The following is an 18948-nucleotide window of genomic DNA, read 5'->3' on the forward strand; positions in this document are numbered from 1 at the left end:
AAATTGATGGCTGACTAAATACTTTTTTGCCCCACTGTGTCTACAACCTTGATATTTTGTGTGTGCCCCTTAAAGGTTTGCCCATGTTTTGCCCGCAGACAGCGCCTGTGTCCACACGTGAGGGCAGTTGTAACCAAGGTACATTAATTTCAGTTTGTTTACTAAATGTTTATGAGACTTCCTGATATTTTGTACTCTGTTTGAGTGAGCAGGGATTAGCACTGTTTTTCTTTCTTAGATTTTGCTTTCATGTTGCAGTTTTTAAGCGGACAATTCTGCTGATTGACCCTTTTTCTGCCCATGTTGCTGTCTGCTTTTGACTCCAGTGCAAGTTTCTGGATAATCTCCACATTTTAGCAAGCCACACCAGAGTTCTAAGGAAGTAACTAAGTAACAGAACGAATTCTCAACTAAGAGAAAAACATATCACGATGGTGCAATTCATAAAGCAGAGTACAAAGAGGAATATTGCAAAAATGAAGACAGACAGTTTAAACGTGGCTTTTAACAGGACTGACAAACACATTTGCAACACAAAAGCCTTAATTTTCAGATGTGTCTTTCAAAAGTGGAGAATGGGGTGCATGCTTGAAGCAACTCCGAGCAAAAGAACAAGTGAAAATGTGCTTCCCTCAGCCTATCTGCTTTCCTAGATAGTTAATGGTCCATTTCTTTGCAAACTGCTGTACCATCATCAGAGAGCGAAAGAGATGGAAAAAAACAGGAGTAATTAAAATGTCTGACTTGTAGCTTAATTACTAGCCAGCCAATGAATCTCTCTGTCAGACCAACTCTTTTTTTCCCCTTTCATTCCCTTTTAACAAGAAAAAAAGAAACAATGAAATCTCTGTTAAAATGTAATCTTCTCTTTGTTCAGATTCGATTTTTTCTCCTTTTTTCTTGTTTTAGATGAAAGTAAATTTCGTCAAAGAGTAACATTGCGCTTTCTACGTTCTTTTTGACTTCCGAACATGCTCACCTCCCAGAGATTCCTGCACACTGTAGCCATGGAAATGGGACTTTGGGGATGAAAAGAAACCATAATTTTGTGGCAGGATTAATTTGGAGACATGAGTGATGCCAAATAAAATCCCTGTCAAAACCTCTGCTGATTCTTTTCATCGCCTGCAGATCCCTGGGAAATCTGTTCCCTGTGGCGTTTGTGATTTGACAGTCCAGTAGTTTTGGACTTAGTTCCCCCCTGATACCTTTGACATGTTGACATTAAGTGGTTGCAGAGACAGCCAGCAACAGTATTTCAATCACCATTAAACAGATGATGTTTGGTGTTAGTTTGGATGGAAATAAAGGTTGCTGACAAACAATCATTCACAGACACAATCGAAGGCAAACAACTGTAATTACATTAGAGTGCCAGAGTGACAAACATTTCCTTGGATGGCAGAAATAAGAAAAAAAAAAAGTCCACACATGACCCCTTCAAGCTGTCAAAAAATTGGGCCCAATTGTCTGCGTCCTTGCAAAATGCCCTTTGTTTACATCCCAGAAGGAGGAGGAACTTTTTTCCTTTTTTTCCTTGTATGAAAAAAGATATGTTATCTCTGTTTACAGGAGATAATGACATTTAGTTTCAAGGTCTTATGCAGAGAAACTATAAAAAAACAAAACAAATATGTATATTTATGGCAAAAAAGTTCTTACAACATCTATCTATTAGCTACAGTATACCCAACTAATCCTTAAAAGAGTTACAGCCAATGCCTAAGCCTTTTCCTGCCATCACCAATGAGGTAAGGTGGATAGTGGAGGTTGCTAGTCAACCCCAACTTACATTAAAGTCATTGGGAGATGTGAGGGTTGTTTGCTTTTACTTATAAATCAAGAAAAGCTTTACCAGAAGCCACATTTAAAAAAAGAGCATTATTATTGTTTTCATGGCACTAGGAACTGTCTTGCTTGGGGGGAGACCCCTTCTAACTTTGACTAGTCCTTTTCTTTAAGCCACTACGTACATTTTCCGCATATTAAATTTCGATCTTTCGTGACACATCTGTGATTTATTTTATAATTAACAAGTGCTTCTTGTGTTTGTCATTCATTGAGGTAGATGTCTGTCTTGACGCAAGTTCAGTTTCAGCTGTTCAAAATTTTGGGTCAGTTGAGTATTACAGTTTGCGGATATTTTACGTAGTTTATACGCAACTATTGTGTAAATCTTACACAATTTTGCGAGATGCATATGTAAATATGTGGCTTTCAATGACATTTGTCTGACATACTTTTCATGCATGTACCACCAATGCATGACTTTTATATCGCAGAACGAAAGATCATTAAGACTCCAAACCAGGCCCCGTGTGCCTTAGTTTCACCCTTCTGAACACGCTAGAGGTGTCCGCAATTCTCTACGACCTTCTGTTCCAGAGATACATTAAAATAATAGCCCACAAAATGGGCGTATCTTCAGAACTTGAAGTCGTAGAGACAAACGGACTGCACAAAACTATTGTGGTGTCATGTATATGTGTGTGAGTGTGTGTCTTAATTTCATGTCTCTACAACTTTCCTATCAAACGTTACAGGGGTTTAAAGTTTGTGTTGAAGGTGGGGGGATGGCACAGTCATATTAGCCCTATAAACCTTAACCATAACCTTACCTAAAATCCACGAGTTCTGGGGGAATTTATTCCCTTGATATATTTTCGGAAGGCTTTGCAACCGCCTTCTGAGTTTTAATCAAGGAATGCTGGCTCTTTAATTTTTTTTTTTTTTTATACATTGTTTATTTGATATGGATAGTGCATACTAATGGACAAGTCAGTAGACAACAATTAATGTAAATAGTCTCCAAATACCAGGCAGGTAAAATAAAAATATAAGAAAACCCAAAAGCTGTTCATCTCAGTTAAAAAAACAAAACAATTAAAGTAATAAAATATTTAAAATAGGGTGTAACGATTCATGTTACTAATTTGATTCATATCATAGTTTGTGGTTGCTGATAGAAATTATAGCTGATATTGATTTATTTTAAATGATACGATTAACTGACCTTCAATCGATCCAGGACATCTTTACCCAAAACTTTAACCAGTCAATGGTACTGAACAGTGCAGGTGAAGTTTTCCAGATTTCTTGCGTTTCTTGAGAAATAATCAAGTGTAAATGAAATAAGTTTACTAACAAACACGAATGAATGTCAAATCCATTTACATTTAAGTGAAATGTATTTTTGCACATTTTTAATGACGGATCCTCTCCTATGGATACTTGGATCAAACAAGGCTTTCATCATTGTTAGAACACCATGTAATGTTTAAGTGAAGCAACTTTATGTGGATTCCTTTATGAATCCTGTCTTTCTTTCAATGCTCCCTGTGTCCATGTCTTGTCCAGCCGCGCTTTATTGCCAGAAGACTTTTCATCGAGGTTAAAGTTTCGGCCATGCAGAGAAACAGTTGCAAGCAGATATAAAACCTCCACGGAGATTTAAGGACTGTGCGGGAGAACTGAAATGGAGAAACAATGGTATAGCAAAAGATTGGCATAAGGTAAGTTGATGTTTTTTGTTTGATATTTGCAATATTTGATGAGCGTTTTTTCTAAGATGCACTGACTTTTATCAACCTAGAATGAAAGGAAGCTTTAATCTACAAGCTCCTTAATGACATGCTTGTCAAAGCTTTACATGGCAGGAAATGTAATCTAACTTTGACAAAATATTAAATACCTTCTGGTTTGCATTATGAATGACTTGGCTCTCTAACTTCTCCTTCTCCTAATAGACACGGCATATTATTGACAGATGTTCCATGTTTTCAATTGCAAGACCGGATTTTGCAACTGAACTTTTTTGTTCTCTGAGTGCACCCTGTCCACTGGTAGAAAGCTGGAAGGGTGAGAGGGGCTGTCCCTTTGAAATGATAAGTAGAGGCTTCCTTCACAGAGGGACTGTCATTGAAGTCTTTGTTTGCTCGTCAGTGGCTCTGAGGCATCTGTGAACTTGAGGGTCGGAGCAGAATAGAAATGACCACATAACCTAGTTTGAGGTCACCTGATGAAGAACGATGTATTCATATGTTTTCCTGGTTGGATTAGTTCAACAACATGCCTCGCTTTGAAGCCCAAGGTTGCAGGATCATTTTTGAAGTAGGTTTCAATCATCCCTTGACATTAAAGTCTCTTTTGTGCTTAGTATCCGAGCACCACAAGCCTACAAGTTACAGACTTGTTGCCAAGTATATGGCAACAAGGCTAGGTTGAAGTCCCTGGCCTTTCTCATACTTGTGTATCACAAAGGAGCACATTTGAATACCATCTCTTCATTTTCTTGACCCGCTGGGGTCACAGGGCTGCCAGAGCCTAACCTGAACCTGGCTACTGTTGGGCGAAGGCTGGGTACACCCTGGACAGGTCGCCAGCCTATCGCAGGGCACATTTGAATACCCATAAATACAAAAAGGAGCCGCATAAACTCAAGAAACAATTTAGACAGAACTGATCTTCACAAATCTTTTTTGTCCATCCGTTGGGCTGTTCAGGTCCGTCCAAACCTGTCGCAGCAGAGTCGCTTAAAGCAATTTTCCCCCTCCATCATCACCTGTATTAAACACACTCACACACCCCATCCCTGGTGACATACCACCTCCTGCTTCCTCACAACATCCCGGACCTATTTCCCTATATTTTGGAGGCTCATCTGAGCTGGACCCCCTGGTCAGATTCACAGCAGGGACCCCTCCAGCCCATCAGAGAAATAATTCTCACTCTGCCTCATTTGAGTTATTTACTCTATTACCACCCTGGCTGGTCCGTTCCCATGGCTGCCCACTGAGACCTAAAACTCAGGCAGGAAAGCCAGGCTTCCAGCAGGACAGTCAATGCCCTCCAACAGCCCCCTCCTCTTTCTACCACATTATGATGGGCGCTGCCACCTCAATCTGTAGTTGGCACAGTATGTGGGGGTTTTGAACAAGATGAGTGTGGAGATTACTCAGCCAGCTTGGAGCAGGGAGGTGTGGATAGTGCACTGGTGTGTGTTCATGTGCATGCATGAGCGACTCGGGCACATCTTTTCCCCGTTGGTCGTCTCCTGTAAGTCATTATCACACCCAAAGTCTGTGCTTCTCTCAGATGACTTGATAGATTTACATGACTCTGTCTGGGGACCTGTGAAACAGACAGGGTTCAGAAGAAACACGAGAGTGGACCACACCATCATCCCCCTCCAAAATAAGAAGAGGGATGCTGCAGTCACACCTTAATAAAAGATGTCCCTTTTTTGGTGGGTGGATAGCACACCTTATACTTTACACAATGGGCACAAATCCAGCCCTTCCTTTTGTAGAATTGAAATAGGTCTTCTCATCAAAGATCCCCTTGAGCTCATGTACCAGGGTAAGAAATGAATGATTTTGCCCATCTTCTTCATCATCTCATTTTCATTTCAAATCCTGTCACTTTCACTTATTGCTATTCAGTGTTATTCCAGATTTTATGAATTTACCTGTCTGTAATGCGTTGTGCTCAGGGACTCAGAGGCTCCAACAAAACAGCATCGGTGAGAGGATTTGTGCTGCTAACACAGTCCTGATGCATGTAGAGTTCCGAACTGTCTCATAATTTCACACCACTGCAACAAGAACTCATTTGCAAACTGCACATTTCTGTTAGAAGACAATTATTCAATTCCTGTAAAAATCCCTGTTTATGCCGCCCACACCGTAGTAATGATGTTAGCCTGGATTCTTTTTTTTTATCTAACAACATAAAATCAAGAGCACAGGAGGGACATTTTAAACATGATAATTAAAAATGTAAAAATGTCTTTTCATGTTAGCATTTTAAAGGTATATCCTGCTGCAGACAACAAGCAAAAAAACAGCTTCAGTTGTTTTAGCTCAAAGTTTCCTCTGTTACATCCGGACATTACAAGCCATAGCCTGAACTCACAGCTGGAATCAATAAGAACAATTCACAAAGACAAAAGATGTATTCAGTTAATTCACAAAGAAGACTAAATTTCACTTATCATCAATTGAACTTTCTGAGAAATTAAAAATATTTAGAAGGTCAGTTAAACTATACAAATAATAAAGCTAAATTAGATAATAAGTAAAATGTCCAATATAGAATACCGTACATATATATAATATTTCAAACTTTGTCTATTTAAAAAAAAAAAAAAAAACTTTTCTAGAAAATAATGATGAAGCTTATGATTTTCTATTCATAACTGTAAAATTGAAAGGGAACAAAGTCAATGAAATGACATGAGGTGACACAATGAATAGTAACATCAGACAAGTTATTTTCTTTGACTCGTTTTGACAAAATAAAAACTATAAGTAGTCATTTAAAAAATGAATAACAATACATCAGTGATTCGTAATATACAGTTCGAAAATTTGCACAATTTTTCCTGCCCAAAGTGTTTTTGAGTTTTAATGGAAGCAGCTGTTTTGAAATGAGCAGGAAAAGTCCTTCTACTGCCCCTAGTGGAGTAATGATGAACTACAAGGCAGATAACATGTAACAAAGTTACAGAAAATGGGTTTTTCAGGACAGTTTGGATCATTCTGATGAGATATGGGTCTCAGAAATGCATGTTTCAAATATATGAATGGGTACAAAGGGTTAATAATAAACATCTTTAAATTCACCCAAAAAATCTATTTATTTTAGTTAACCAGCAAAAAGTTTCATCTTTTATTTATTTTATTTTTTTACACGTAAGTGAAATACAGATTAAGCAGAATTCCACTTTAAAATTAAGTTTTAATTTATTTACAAAGTATATATCTAAATGGACAAAATTTGACAACAACAAAGATATTTTATGTTTGGTCTTGTTTTCTCGATTTATTACATCATTCATCTGAAAATGAGTCCATGCTGAAGCCCAATCCCAGCTGCGGGTGTGTGATCGTGTGTGCATCTCGGTTTGTGTCAGAGCAGCTTCTGAGCGTTACTGTTTCTGGCCTGGTGTCTCTCCAGCTCTCCTCGGTCGCGGAGCGGCAGCAGGTGTTGCTGCCACCTCTTGTCAAAGTGTCGCTCACACCATTTAAAAAGTGAGGACACACTCGGCTGTTTTGCATATGCTGGGGTTTTGGGGTCTCAGTACACTCGGGTGCATTAGGGTGGAGTCTGATCATTCACACATCAAGCTGTCAAACTATCATTTCATCTTTTTTCCCTCTACTTTGAAATTAATTTTGTTGCTTTCTGGTTTCTTATATTTTTTCAGCAGATACATTTCTAATGTTGGAACTTCCAACTAGCAGGTCATTTTCTCACATGTAAACCTTATTTATAAAGAAGTGTTTCCGAGAGTAATAATAACTCCTAAACATGCAAACAAGGTAAGGATGAGATCAGCATTATTGTTTAAAAACTTCACAGGAACAGGAAGTTCTGGTGAGGAAGAACAGAATGTGATGATTCCCTATCAAATTCGTGATGAGCTCTTTAACCGACAGTTGTTTAGTGACTGAAAGCACAAAGTATCTGACACCTGAGTTCTAGTTTTTTGTTGAAAAAAAAAAAAACTTTTATCATTGTACATATGATGGGTAAAAAAATAACCAGTTTTTTTTTAATAACAAAATAACAAATGGGCTTAATTTTTATAATATTATTTTATTTCTGCTTTTTGCATATAATAGACTGTACCTGCAGTGTTTCATTATCAAGAATGGCAACTTTCTCAATAAATATGAAAAAAAAAGTCATATTTTTTATTTGGAGCAACTAAACTTTTTGACAAACACAAAAAAGGAGTTTGAGAATGGGACACATGACACAGAATATACAACAGCACAAAATACAAAAATATTTAAATGAATCCATAACACGCTGAAGGCCGAACAACATAAACTTTTATTGGACACACTAAAACTAGACTTTTAAAACATAACTTTTTTTTAAACGTAAATAATAGGAAGAAAAAAAGACTGAAAATATGATTTTGGAATAAATCAAGTTAAACCTAAAATAACTTATATTTCTCTTTATAAAAATATATCCTGTCAAGATTAAAGTAGTTAGAAATAAAGTAAATGTTAAAAGAAAAAACAACAACAATTGACAATTCTTTACTCTTATAATAATAATATAATAATGGATGTTGGAGTTTAGGGTCAAACAGGAATAATAATATACAGGACGTGCGGAGGTAACTTGTCTTTTATGAACATACTCGTTAGCAGTCGCTTTACATCAGAAGGATACATGCTGCGTATCCCACTACGTCTACATCTCGACCAATCAACGTGTCCCTGTAACTGCGGTGCATTCAAATACAACAGGATAAATGGACTGTATATCAGAATATTATTTTGGAACGCATTCATTATTAAGTTGGAACAAAATATTATTTCGTACACGATTTGTTAGTTCATTTTACGCATGTCAGATCCTGGGCTCTGTAGGTTTTGCAACACTATATAAAACTTGACAAAGTTATGATATAAATCTAGAAGTAATACCACTACACTGAACTAAAACTGATAAGACACAAATATTTGTAACAGAAAATGCAGTTAAAGGATTGACGAGAGGAAAAACCGCTTTTTCATGAGGAAGAAGAATAAGTGTACACGCAGGTGGAGAAAAAGCTTTGCAGGAACTGCAAACAGAACCGAGACAAAACAAAACACAACTCAAGAAAAAATAACTACAGCACAATGACAGATTCCTTAAATTAAACTTTTGGAAACTGTTTTTATAAGATTTGAAAACACCGTTTTGTGAACCACGTTTGTTTTAAACCAGTGGTCTCCAACTTTTTTGATTTGTAGTAGTTGTTTCTGATTTGAAAAAATGGTAAATAATAGTAACTGTTTTTTCCCCCCATAAAATGCCCTCATAACATCGAGAACTCAACCCAGGCTCAGATCATCTTTCAGAGCAAAAAGATTTTTCATATTTGTTTTTACATAAATACTGATTCATTCATTTTCCCCTTTCTTAACAGCTGCCTACCTTATTCATCCTTAATCTCCCTTTTACAAGTTTCCTCAGATCAGAAACATCTTCAGCAGGTCGACAGCTTTATTTGAGGTCAAAGGTTGGTTTTCTACAGGTTTTCACACACTACAGCTGCTACTTTTTTCCATTCTTCCATGCAGATCTTCTCAAAAGCTGTGATGTTTTGGGACCATTCCTGTTCAACTAGGACATTCACCTCCCTCCACGGATTCTCTATTTGATTGAGATCCAGAGATTGACTAGGCCACTCCAGAACCTAAAAATGCTTTTCATGTAGCCATTTGTTTGTTGTCTGGACAATGTATTTATAATCATTGTCAAGCTGGGAGATCCAGCCACATTTCATCCTCAATTTTCTCACTAAGAGTGGTTTTTGGCAATATTTTCTTTGGGTCATCCTATCATCTTTGCAGAAAAGCAGCCCCAAAGCATTATATTTCCACCCTCATGCTTTTCCATATGTTATTAGCATTCAACTGGGAACAATAAAGCAGGTAATAAGTAGAGGATTGAAGACCTTCTTAGCAACAGGCCACAATTCTTGCTTGTTTGCAGGAGCTAAACACTTCTTTAACACAATTAGCAAGACAAGGTTGCTGTTGTTCACCTTTCTGTGTGTCCCTTTAGGAGTCGCCACAGTGAATCAGTTTTGATTGAGTCGCACAGGTGGTTTGGCAGAGATTCAATGCCGGATGTCCTTCCTGACACAACCCTGTACTTCATCCGGCCTGGGGACTGGCACAGAGGGACCCAAACTTGGTCCACATAGTTAGGCAGTAGCACAAACGGTCTTGCCCAAAGACCCACACTGGTTGAAGCCCTGGGAAACAAATCCTGGTCTCCCATTCGTCAGTCCTACACACTGCCAACTGAGCCATCACGCCCCTAAAGCAAGAAAAGGTATGATTCCAAAATTTTTTTTTGAATATAACTCCCACCATTCTGTACCTAATTTAATGGAAAAGAAAAACTTATCTGTTGAACCACCTAGATTAATACAAATATAAGTGTTGGTCTAAACCTTTTAATGTAATTTCTTAATTTCTAAGCTCCAGTTATGGTGCAACTACTCGAACTGCACATTGTAAGTTCCTGAAAGGTTTTCTAACGTAATTAACTTTTTTTCTATTGTATTTGGTTAATTTATGAAAGAAAAACATGTCAACAATCATGCAAAATATAAGTACGAGGATGATGAATCGGTGACTGAACTATCTGCAAAAAGACACTTCACTGTCAGCCAAAAAAAAAGAAAAAAAAACTTATCTAAAAATATAGATCCTTCGAAAAAATGTTTGTGTTTCTGTCTGTGTGCAAAACTCTGCCCGTCACTTCCACTTCCCGAGGTGTTAGCCACCTCTTTCCGCCTGCCATGTCGCTCCTCTCCATCCGCCTCTAAAAACAGGTTACTGATCCCCTCTCCTCACTCTCTCCCTGTCAAAACTCATTTGGGACATCCTCTCATCACTCTCTTCATTATCCATTCTTTCTGCCCTCTTCTTTTTTTTTTTTTTTTCCTGCTGCTCCTCAGCTTGTCCTCATCTCCCTGTGTTCATCTGTCTGGCACCTCGAGCGCCACAACCACTGTCAAAATGTACAGAGATGGAGCAGCGACTTCTGTGTTTAGCTGATGGGATTCACACGCTCACACACAAATACACAAACACGCACACTCAGAAACTACCTAAACCTATCCATTCGCACAGTTGTTTATACACACGTTTGTGCCTAGACTGGAACACACAAGTGTCTGCTTATCCGGACGCTCGAGCTAGATGTGGATAATAAGCGGCAGAGCATCAGTCACACGTGTTTACACTACAGCAAAGGAGGAAGGTACGACACGGAGCAACCACGTACAAACAACATATCTGCACACACATACACAAAAAAGACGGATGCTTTGAGTTATTGAGTCAGAGAAGTCAAAGCCTTCCAAAGTTGGAGTGTGTGTGCGTGTGTGTGTGTGACAGAGAGTGTGTAATAATCCATTGGTTCTGTTCTGTGCTGATTTCGGGCGCTAAGCCCTGCCACAATTATTCAAATCCAGGCTTTTAGTTGCAGCACACCTCTCTCCATGGGCCCATGAGCCGGTAATCTTGCCTTTGGCCTTGCATTTCAAATGGCCTTAACTCCCATAAGGAATGCATATGAAGAGGACCCACTAGTGGCTTAATCCGCCCTGTTTAAGTTGCTGAAACGTACACCTGTCACGCCGTCTCGCACCAGAGCTTGTGGCTACTGATAGCCGGCCTGTAATTCCAAAGGCATGTAGCTTTTTAGGCCTTTTGAAAAGAAATATTATCATAATGTTTGGCAGGGAGGTGTCAGGTGAAGAAACAGCCTCTCCCTTTTTATCTCCAGCCCCTTCTTGCCAGATGACTCTGCCTTGAGCAGCTTTCCTGTTTTTGGATGTAACTCCTCTATTTCCCTATTTGTCATATTAAAAACTTGTGTCATTTTTGTTGTTGTTGTAAATAGTCCCCACGGCTACTAAGATTTTTAAAGAGTATTTTTCTTTCCTTCAGAAAACATGACAAAAATGAAGGTTCAGGTTAAACTTTGAAGGGAGGGCACCAGCACAGCTAGATTTCTCTGTCTTGCATCATTATGCATTTCATTATATTTAAACCTTAACTTCTAACTATAAATCTTTATTTTAGTGACACCGTTTTATTTTATTTCATATTATCTCTGGCATGATCCAAACAAGAAAATATTGGCGTACAGGTTAAAAATTCTTAGTTGGTTTTGTTGAGTTTCTTCTTTTTCTTTTATGAGCCTGTAAGAATTTTTTGTTTGTCTTTTTATGATGTTTGATTTGTGTTTTTTTTTTTTAAGATGTTTAATTTACCTGCACAGCTTTACATGGTAATTGTGTCTATTTTAGAAATCAGCAAGCACTTTATTTGTCAGATATACAGTAAACCTTTGTTTTTCGCGGGGGTTACGTTCCAAAAAGAACCCGTGATAGGAAAATTCCGTGAAGTAAAAACCTCTATTTTTTTTACAACTATTATACAATTAAATACTCTATTATACATTGAAAAGAAAGAACAAACCATTTTACAGGCTCAAGCATTTCTTTCACAAAAAAGTACTTTAGAAACATTTTTTTCTACAAATAACTTCTTTACTGTAACTGTCAAATAATAATTTTAATCATCGATGTGAACAGAAGGCTTCAAATTGCGGAGGTTAGCCCCGCCCACCGCGACCCGAGTAATTGGATTAAACGGGAGAAAATTTAAAATGATTATGAAAAAATACAAAGTACAGTGTCAAGTCACTCGGTCACGTGACCAAAATCCATCTACTTTTTTAAAGTGGCTGTGACAGAAGCTAGCAAAGTTAACAAAAACAATCATGTTTGGAAAAGTTTGTTTTTGCATAGAAGAGCCAGTGAGGACACCAAATAACTTTTGAAGTTATCCGTCAGACAAGGCTGAAGTTGGCGTCAGAGTTTGTAACTTTCACCAGTTGTGGGCTAAGGAAAAATCTAGATCACATTTTCATGGTTCCTACATGAAATCTAGAGAATAAATAAAGTTTAAAGCAGCTGCAGATGTTTTAGACAGGATGAAGATACGTTTTACTTCTTAATTGTTAAAGGAAATTGGAGGCTAAAGAAAAAATTGGATCCCCACTGTAGTCTTGTACAGGACGGCTTGTGAAAATATTTAAAACATTAAACTGGTCCGGGTTGGAGACCACTGATGTAGAGCACTGGTGTCTGCAGTGAATCAGCTTCTTTTCGGCTCTTTCTGTCAAGATTTCCTAATTGGTATGTTTTTAACAGGCATGTCCAAAGTCCGGCCCGTGGGCCAAATGTGGCTAGCATTCAAATTTTCACCGGTCGTAGGTGAAAATAAAATCAATAATATGCAGCCCCTATCATTTTTCTAAGAAGTACGATTTCTTGATTGGGGTTGATCAAGTTATGATATAAGCCACATGGCAAATATGTGGCAACAACCTCTTGCTACTTGACCTTCAGAGCCTTAAGGGCCAAACGAGACAAACAGATTTATTTGAATGAGATTGTGTTATTTTCCTGTTTACATTCTTAAATTTTAAAGTTTACAGTGAATATTAATTTTTTTTCTTCGCTTTTTCTTGATCTCTGTCCTTTTGGTCTTCAAATTCACAGAAATTTTGGTTAAAAAAAAGATAAATGCACTTTTTGTTTTATGTGAACATGAAAAGTATCTAATTGCAATTAAATTTTGATAAAATTGTGCATTTTGCATGTTATTATAAGGGTTCAAAGAATGTTAGACCATTAGTTGGCACTCCTGAATTACAGGAATTGTGGAATGAGCAAGTGTTTTGGTTTTTGCTATCTATCTACCCAGATACTTCAGAACAGTCACTGTCCATTAGATGTTGGGTTTTAGTTTTCTAAAGTTTGAATTCTTTTCCTTTATTTAACTGTCAAACTGCACCTTTTGCCCAGTGACTGCAACAAGCTTCCATAACCAAATATTAATCCAACCATTAAATTGATTTTTTTTATCCTTATATTAACATAGTATGTATAACAGTACTATTGTTATTTATAATTTATGATTTTACAGTTAACATTAAGTTTTTTTTTCTCTGGAAAACACTTGGAATTACTGAAGTTACGAACTGTTGTTCACTAAATAGCTTCCCTACCTCTAAAGGTTAACAACATTTGTCCTTCTAAGCGGAAAAAAGTGTCTTCAAAGTCAGACCTGTCTGCCACTTGATGACGTCATGAATAGATGCCGGTTCTGTAAGTTAGCGCGTAGCTTACGTGTGTTGGTTTTATAACTTTAAAAAGTCAAACAAAAACAAAAAGTCAATACATTCAAAAGTAAACTTCTGTGCTTCAGAGCACAACCACGCGTGAAGAAATCCGTTTCTCCTCCCCGCCTACAAGCGCAACGCCAATCACTCTACCAGAGAAGGAATAGCAAACCCTAGTCGCTACAGCTCCCCCACAAAAAACACTGTTGGACACCACTATATCTTCAAATGCCCCTTCTATCAGAGTAATGTGGAGGAACCAGATGGGTAGGGAAGCAATTTAGATTCAGCCAATAGAAACAAAACAAAGACTAAGTTTCCATGTTGCTGTTCGAAGTATTTTTTTAACCAACAAAGATCTGACAAACACTTGTCACGACAGACTCGCACTCCAAGAAAATTCCTCAGAAAGTAGAAGAATTCTCTGAAATTCCAATCACCTGGATTTCTAAATTAAATGTATTATTTCCGACAGAAGACGTCTTCCAGCTCTCCCTCAGTGTCTGTTGCAGGGACAGTGATCAGCTCAGGACAGCTGCACAGCAGCCTCAGGTAAGACACAAACTCCCAGCCCCTTCCACAAGGGACCCAGACGTACTCGACATCTGTTGATGTAACCACACACACAGTCTTTGAACTCTTCTTTTTTTTTTTCTTCTTCTTGGTTAACAACAGGCTTTTCTTAGTGCTAGCCACAATGTGCTGCCAACAGACAACTTTGCAACTTACAATTCTCCTAAACTCTCACAAGCTCAGATCGAAGCATGTGGCGCCCAAAGAAAGAGGAGTTGTCTCACAAGCTGAGGGCAACCCACACACATGCAGGCGGCCTCCCCCAAGGCTTCAGCTGGCAACAGGAAAGGCCCGGCAGCTGCCAAGCTGTCCGTCCTGGATGTTTCCCCAGAAGAGAGGCACTGCCAGTGGGTTTGCACTCTACCCATTGCCCTGGCCTGAAACAAGGCCTTCAGAGGTCTATTCCCACTGGCCAGAGTTTTGGATGTGGGTTTTTATAAAGCTCTGTAAATGTTGGCTATAATTTTTTGGCCATCTGGAATTCAGGCCTTGTAGGACCACATTTATAGTACGATTGCAGCTGCCACAGCTATTTACGGGTCTACACACTCACAGGGACTCGAGCACACACACAGAATGACCACAGCAGCCACCCACAGTGTAGACACACTAACAAAAACAGACACTCATAGGCTAAAGAGAATATTGACTACAAGAAAACCTTTAGTCAGTGATTTTATAGACAAACAGAGATTCCTGAAAGACACTGCATGTTTTTGATGTTTTTAACATGTTGTTGTAGCATTTTTCTGATGATGGAGGACATACATAAAGAAAATTAAGCTCAAATTAGCATTTCTGAGAATTTTTCTATCCAAACTGTTGTGAATCAGGAGCAGAAAAAATGCTGTTTTAAAAGATCGTATTTGTGACCTAGAAAATACACTGAACGTACAAGAGATCCTACATAATAAAGTTGAAGAACATGATTTTATTAAGCTAGAATTGTAACTGTTTTAATTATTTCTACTATTTTACTACTTACAGTATCTCAATACCTATCACGTCCTTCACACACTTGTGATGCTTAGAGTGATGTTTAGTTAAATTTATGTCCGCTAGCATCAAAGTGTCTCATTTTACATATATTGTGTTGCGCTGTCTGCCCACTGTTATGGATGCTGACAAAAGTGACTTCAAATTGAAAAGAAACAAATCTGACTTTCTGTTACAGTCATCTGGCTACATTAATAAATACATGAAATTACCATTATGACTGAGCTATCACATAATAACTGGACATTCAGGGAACCAGATATTCTGTCTTCCCAGGAATGGATGTCCATTTGATTGGAGAAGGAATGTGGACTTACCAGGGAGATAATAGCCCGAACACCGGAGTCGCTCCACAAAATGAAATGTCTCATGCTTCTCTAACCCACACTACAAGCAAATAGTGTAATGCCAAAGGCATATTGATTTTCTGGCTGTATCATGTCCCTATTTCAAGTATTTTTTCTTGCCACCCAGCACTAAAATGTCTTCTCCTTATGTGTACACTGGACCTGGGAAACATGCCAGACAGAAAAAAATGGGAAGAACACAAACGGCCTCATCCAACATAATGGAGTTCAAAACTTTCAGGGCAAAACTAACAGGGGTCTGAAAGGTCTAAACAATAAAATATTAAGTTGAAGGAGTCTATGTAAGAAAAACAAATAACCACAAAAAATGTCTAGAGGGCCACAAAGGCTAAATGAAAGCCTGCGTTGCTACACTCTATCTAGTGACGCGTGGAAACAGTGTATACAGGATACCAGGGAAGTTTGTGTAGAAACAATCTTACTTACACCAGTTCAGCGTATCAGTTGTTGCTCCACTTGTTGCCATCTTGACTAAATGTCCCAAAATCCTTTCCGATAATAAGTGAGATGGACAAACAAGTCTGAGAGCTGTTGAAAAAGTAGTCATTGAAAAGCTAAGAATGTTCGTGTTATATATCAGTCAAATTTCAGTTATAAAGGGACATTTTGTGTTTCATAAAAACAGGTCCCACGACAGTTGACAGAAACAAGTAACTGGAAAAATAAAAGAGGTTTATGAAGCAAGAGTGCAAATGTATTGTATTTTCCTCACTATATAAAGCATACTGTCAATGAACAGTCTATTTTCAAACTTATGTCATATATAAGGTGCACCGAACAATAAGGCGCATTAAGCGAGACAAAAATGTTGGAGATAAGTCTGTCCATCAGTCAGACTTTATTACCTGCGTTCACAGTAACTAGAGAACTTGATTGTAACATGCTACACGTCAGTCACATTAGCATATTCAAAATTACACCCAACCTTGTTTGCAACACAGTCTGATTTTTTTGCAACACAAAAAAATCAGACTGATACCTCCAAAACTAACTTTCTTGTGACTGCGCTAACTCCCAACCTTGTCAGTAACATATAAAGAAACACAACCCGACATAGCTACAAGTTTGCTATGTTGCCGTATTTACAAACACACAATCTTGTTTGCAATTCGTAAAAAAAAAACAACAGACTGACATTCACCTCACCTCTCAAAATCGTTTCCACATCAGTAAGCACAACTAGAGTTAACCCATATACAGTAAGGTACATATTCTAGATTATGTCGTTTAATAAAAAACAACTTTTTTTTCTGTAGGATTTATTTTAAAATTTTTCATATAAGCCAAAACAAACAGTTCAAAAGCACAATTACACAGTTCAAAACCACAAATACAGAAAAAACTAAAAAAAACGAGAAAAGAAAAGACATAAATAAATAAACATGTCTAAATAAATAAATTATACAAAAATTAAACTGTGCTATTAATCTATGTCCAGCAAAAACATTAAAACATAACGTGTTAATATATTTAAAGGTTTACTGGGTCATTTCTAAGGTCAAGGCATGGCATGTTCTAAGAAAGGTGACCAAATTTCAGAAAACTTAGGTCCAGACCCCATAAGAGAATGTCTGATTTTCTCCACCTTAAAAGAAAGTGAGTCTTTAATCCATTGTGAATGAGTGGGCGGGCAAAGATCTTTCCAGCGCATCAAGATAGTCTGCCGGGCAAGCAGTGTCAGAAAAGGGACAAGATCCTCGGACCAAAGAGAGAGGGAATGATTGTCCGGAAATACACCAAAGACCACTTCTAGACCACTTTACATTGAATGATACAGTGCCGGGCACATATTTATGAGGAGTGAATTCGTCCAAGCACAGATCTCCACTGATCATCATTTATGTCCACATGGAGCTCTTCTGACCAAGCCACACGTAGATGGTCAGATGTTGAATCAAAGGTGGATAGTAAGGGGTTATACATTTTTTGATATTGTACCCTTCAGAGAGGGGTTGATCCCCGTGAAAGTATCAGTCATAGTGGCTATTGGGACACTGGAAGGCAGTGGGGGTAGTAGGCAGAGGCAGCAGTACAAAACGACTCCTTTGTGGGTAACCAGGCTGGCTTAACCATATGACTACAACACCAAAAAAATATTTTTCAGATATTTGCGGCCCAATAGTAAAATAAAAAGTTTGGTAGGGAGAGGCCGCCCTTTTTCTTTGCTTTTCTGCAATATAGTTTTTCTCATCCTCGGAGGCTTTGTTTCCCATAAGAATTGAGCAATAGAAATTTCAAGGGACCTGAAAAATTGATTTGCAGTGAATACTGGTAGGCATTGAAAAAAATAGAGAAGTTTAGGCAGCACATTCATTTTGATGCAGCTTATTCTACCCGCGAGAGATAATGGCAGCATGGACCAACGCTGTAAGTCACAATTAATTTGATCCAGTAATGGGTTGAAGTTGGTTTTGAAAAGATCAGAAAATTCCTTAGTCACTTAAACGCCTAGATACGTAATGACACATGGAGAGGTTTTAAAAGAAAAGTCTGATGGGGGATAGGCTATGGCCTCCGGATTGATAGGAAGAAGTTCACTTTTATTTAGGTTTAATTTGTAGCCAGAGATCTGACCACACTCCCTCAGCAGAGCTAAAAGTGGAGGCATGGAGACAGCTAGATCTGAAATGAATAATAAAAGTTCATCTGCATACAAGGCTACTTTATGATCTACACCACGCCTAAAGATACTGCACATAGAGCTAGTTCTAATGGCCACCGGGAGTGGTTCAATGGCTAGTGCAAATAGAAGAGAGGAAAGAGGACAGCCCTGTCTAGTTCCACGGCCCAAGGGGAAGTATTTCGAGTAGTCATTATTAGTGTGAACACGTGCCATAGGTGATGTGTACAGTAATTTGATCCATGATAGGAATTTAGAGCAAAAGCCAAAGCGTCTCAAAGTATAAAACAGGTGAGGTCACTCCACCCGATCAAAGGCCTTTTTCAGCATCAATGGAGATGACCATTTCGGGGATGCAGTAAAAAATATTCATAAGCCGTTATGGTATGAATGTCTGTTTTTAATAAAGCCAGTTTGGTCAGGACTGATTAATTATCATTGTTGACTACAAGCGTTTTGCTAGCAGTTTAGCTAAAATTTTAACATCTGCAAATAGCAAAGATATAGGCAGATGACTGCTGCAGCATCAGGGATCTTTATCTTTCTTTAGGATAAGAGAGGTTGTGGCCTGTCGCAAAGTCGCTGGCAAGGCACCAAGATCAGCTGAAGGCTGTGGCATGTTAAGCATTAGAGGGGGTAGTTTATCCATAAAAACCTTAAAGAATTCAG

At 38.2% G+C, this 18948-nt stretch overlaps 1 protein-coding gene across 1 annotated transcript in view; it reads left to right on the forward strand.

Moving 5' to 3' along the window:
* The first annotated feature begins 14179 nt into the window (after nt 1-14179).
* Nucleotides 14180-18948, forward strand: part of LOC110016570 (uncharacterized) — a 99316-nt gene continuing 94547 nt past the window's right edge. Inside the window, exon 1 of the mRNA XM_020709830.2 lies at nt 14180-14274. Coding sequence (XP_020565489.1) covers nt 14180-14274 — 95 coding nt within the window. The remainder of the gene's footprint in view (nt 14275-18948) is intronic.

This window comes from Oryzias latipes, chromosome 15 (assembly GCF_053564925.1).
Source record: "Oryzias latipes strain Hd-rR chromosome 15, Olatipes_Hd-rR_3.1".
Classification (NCBI taxonomy): Eukaryota; Metazoa; Chordata; class Actinopteri; order Beloniformes; family Adrianichthyidae; genus Oryzias; species Oryzias latipes.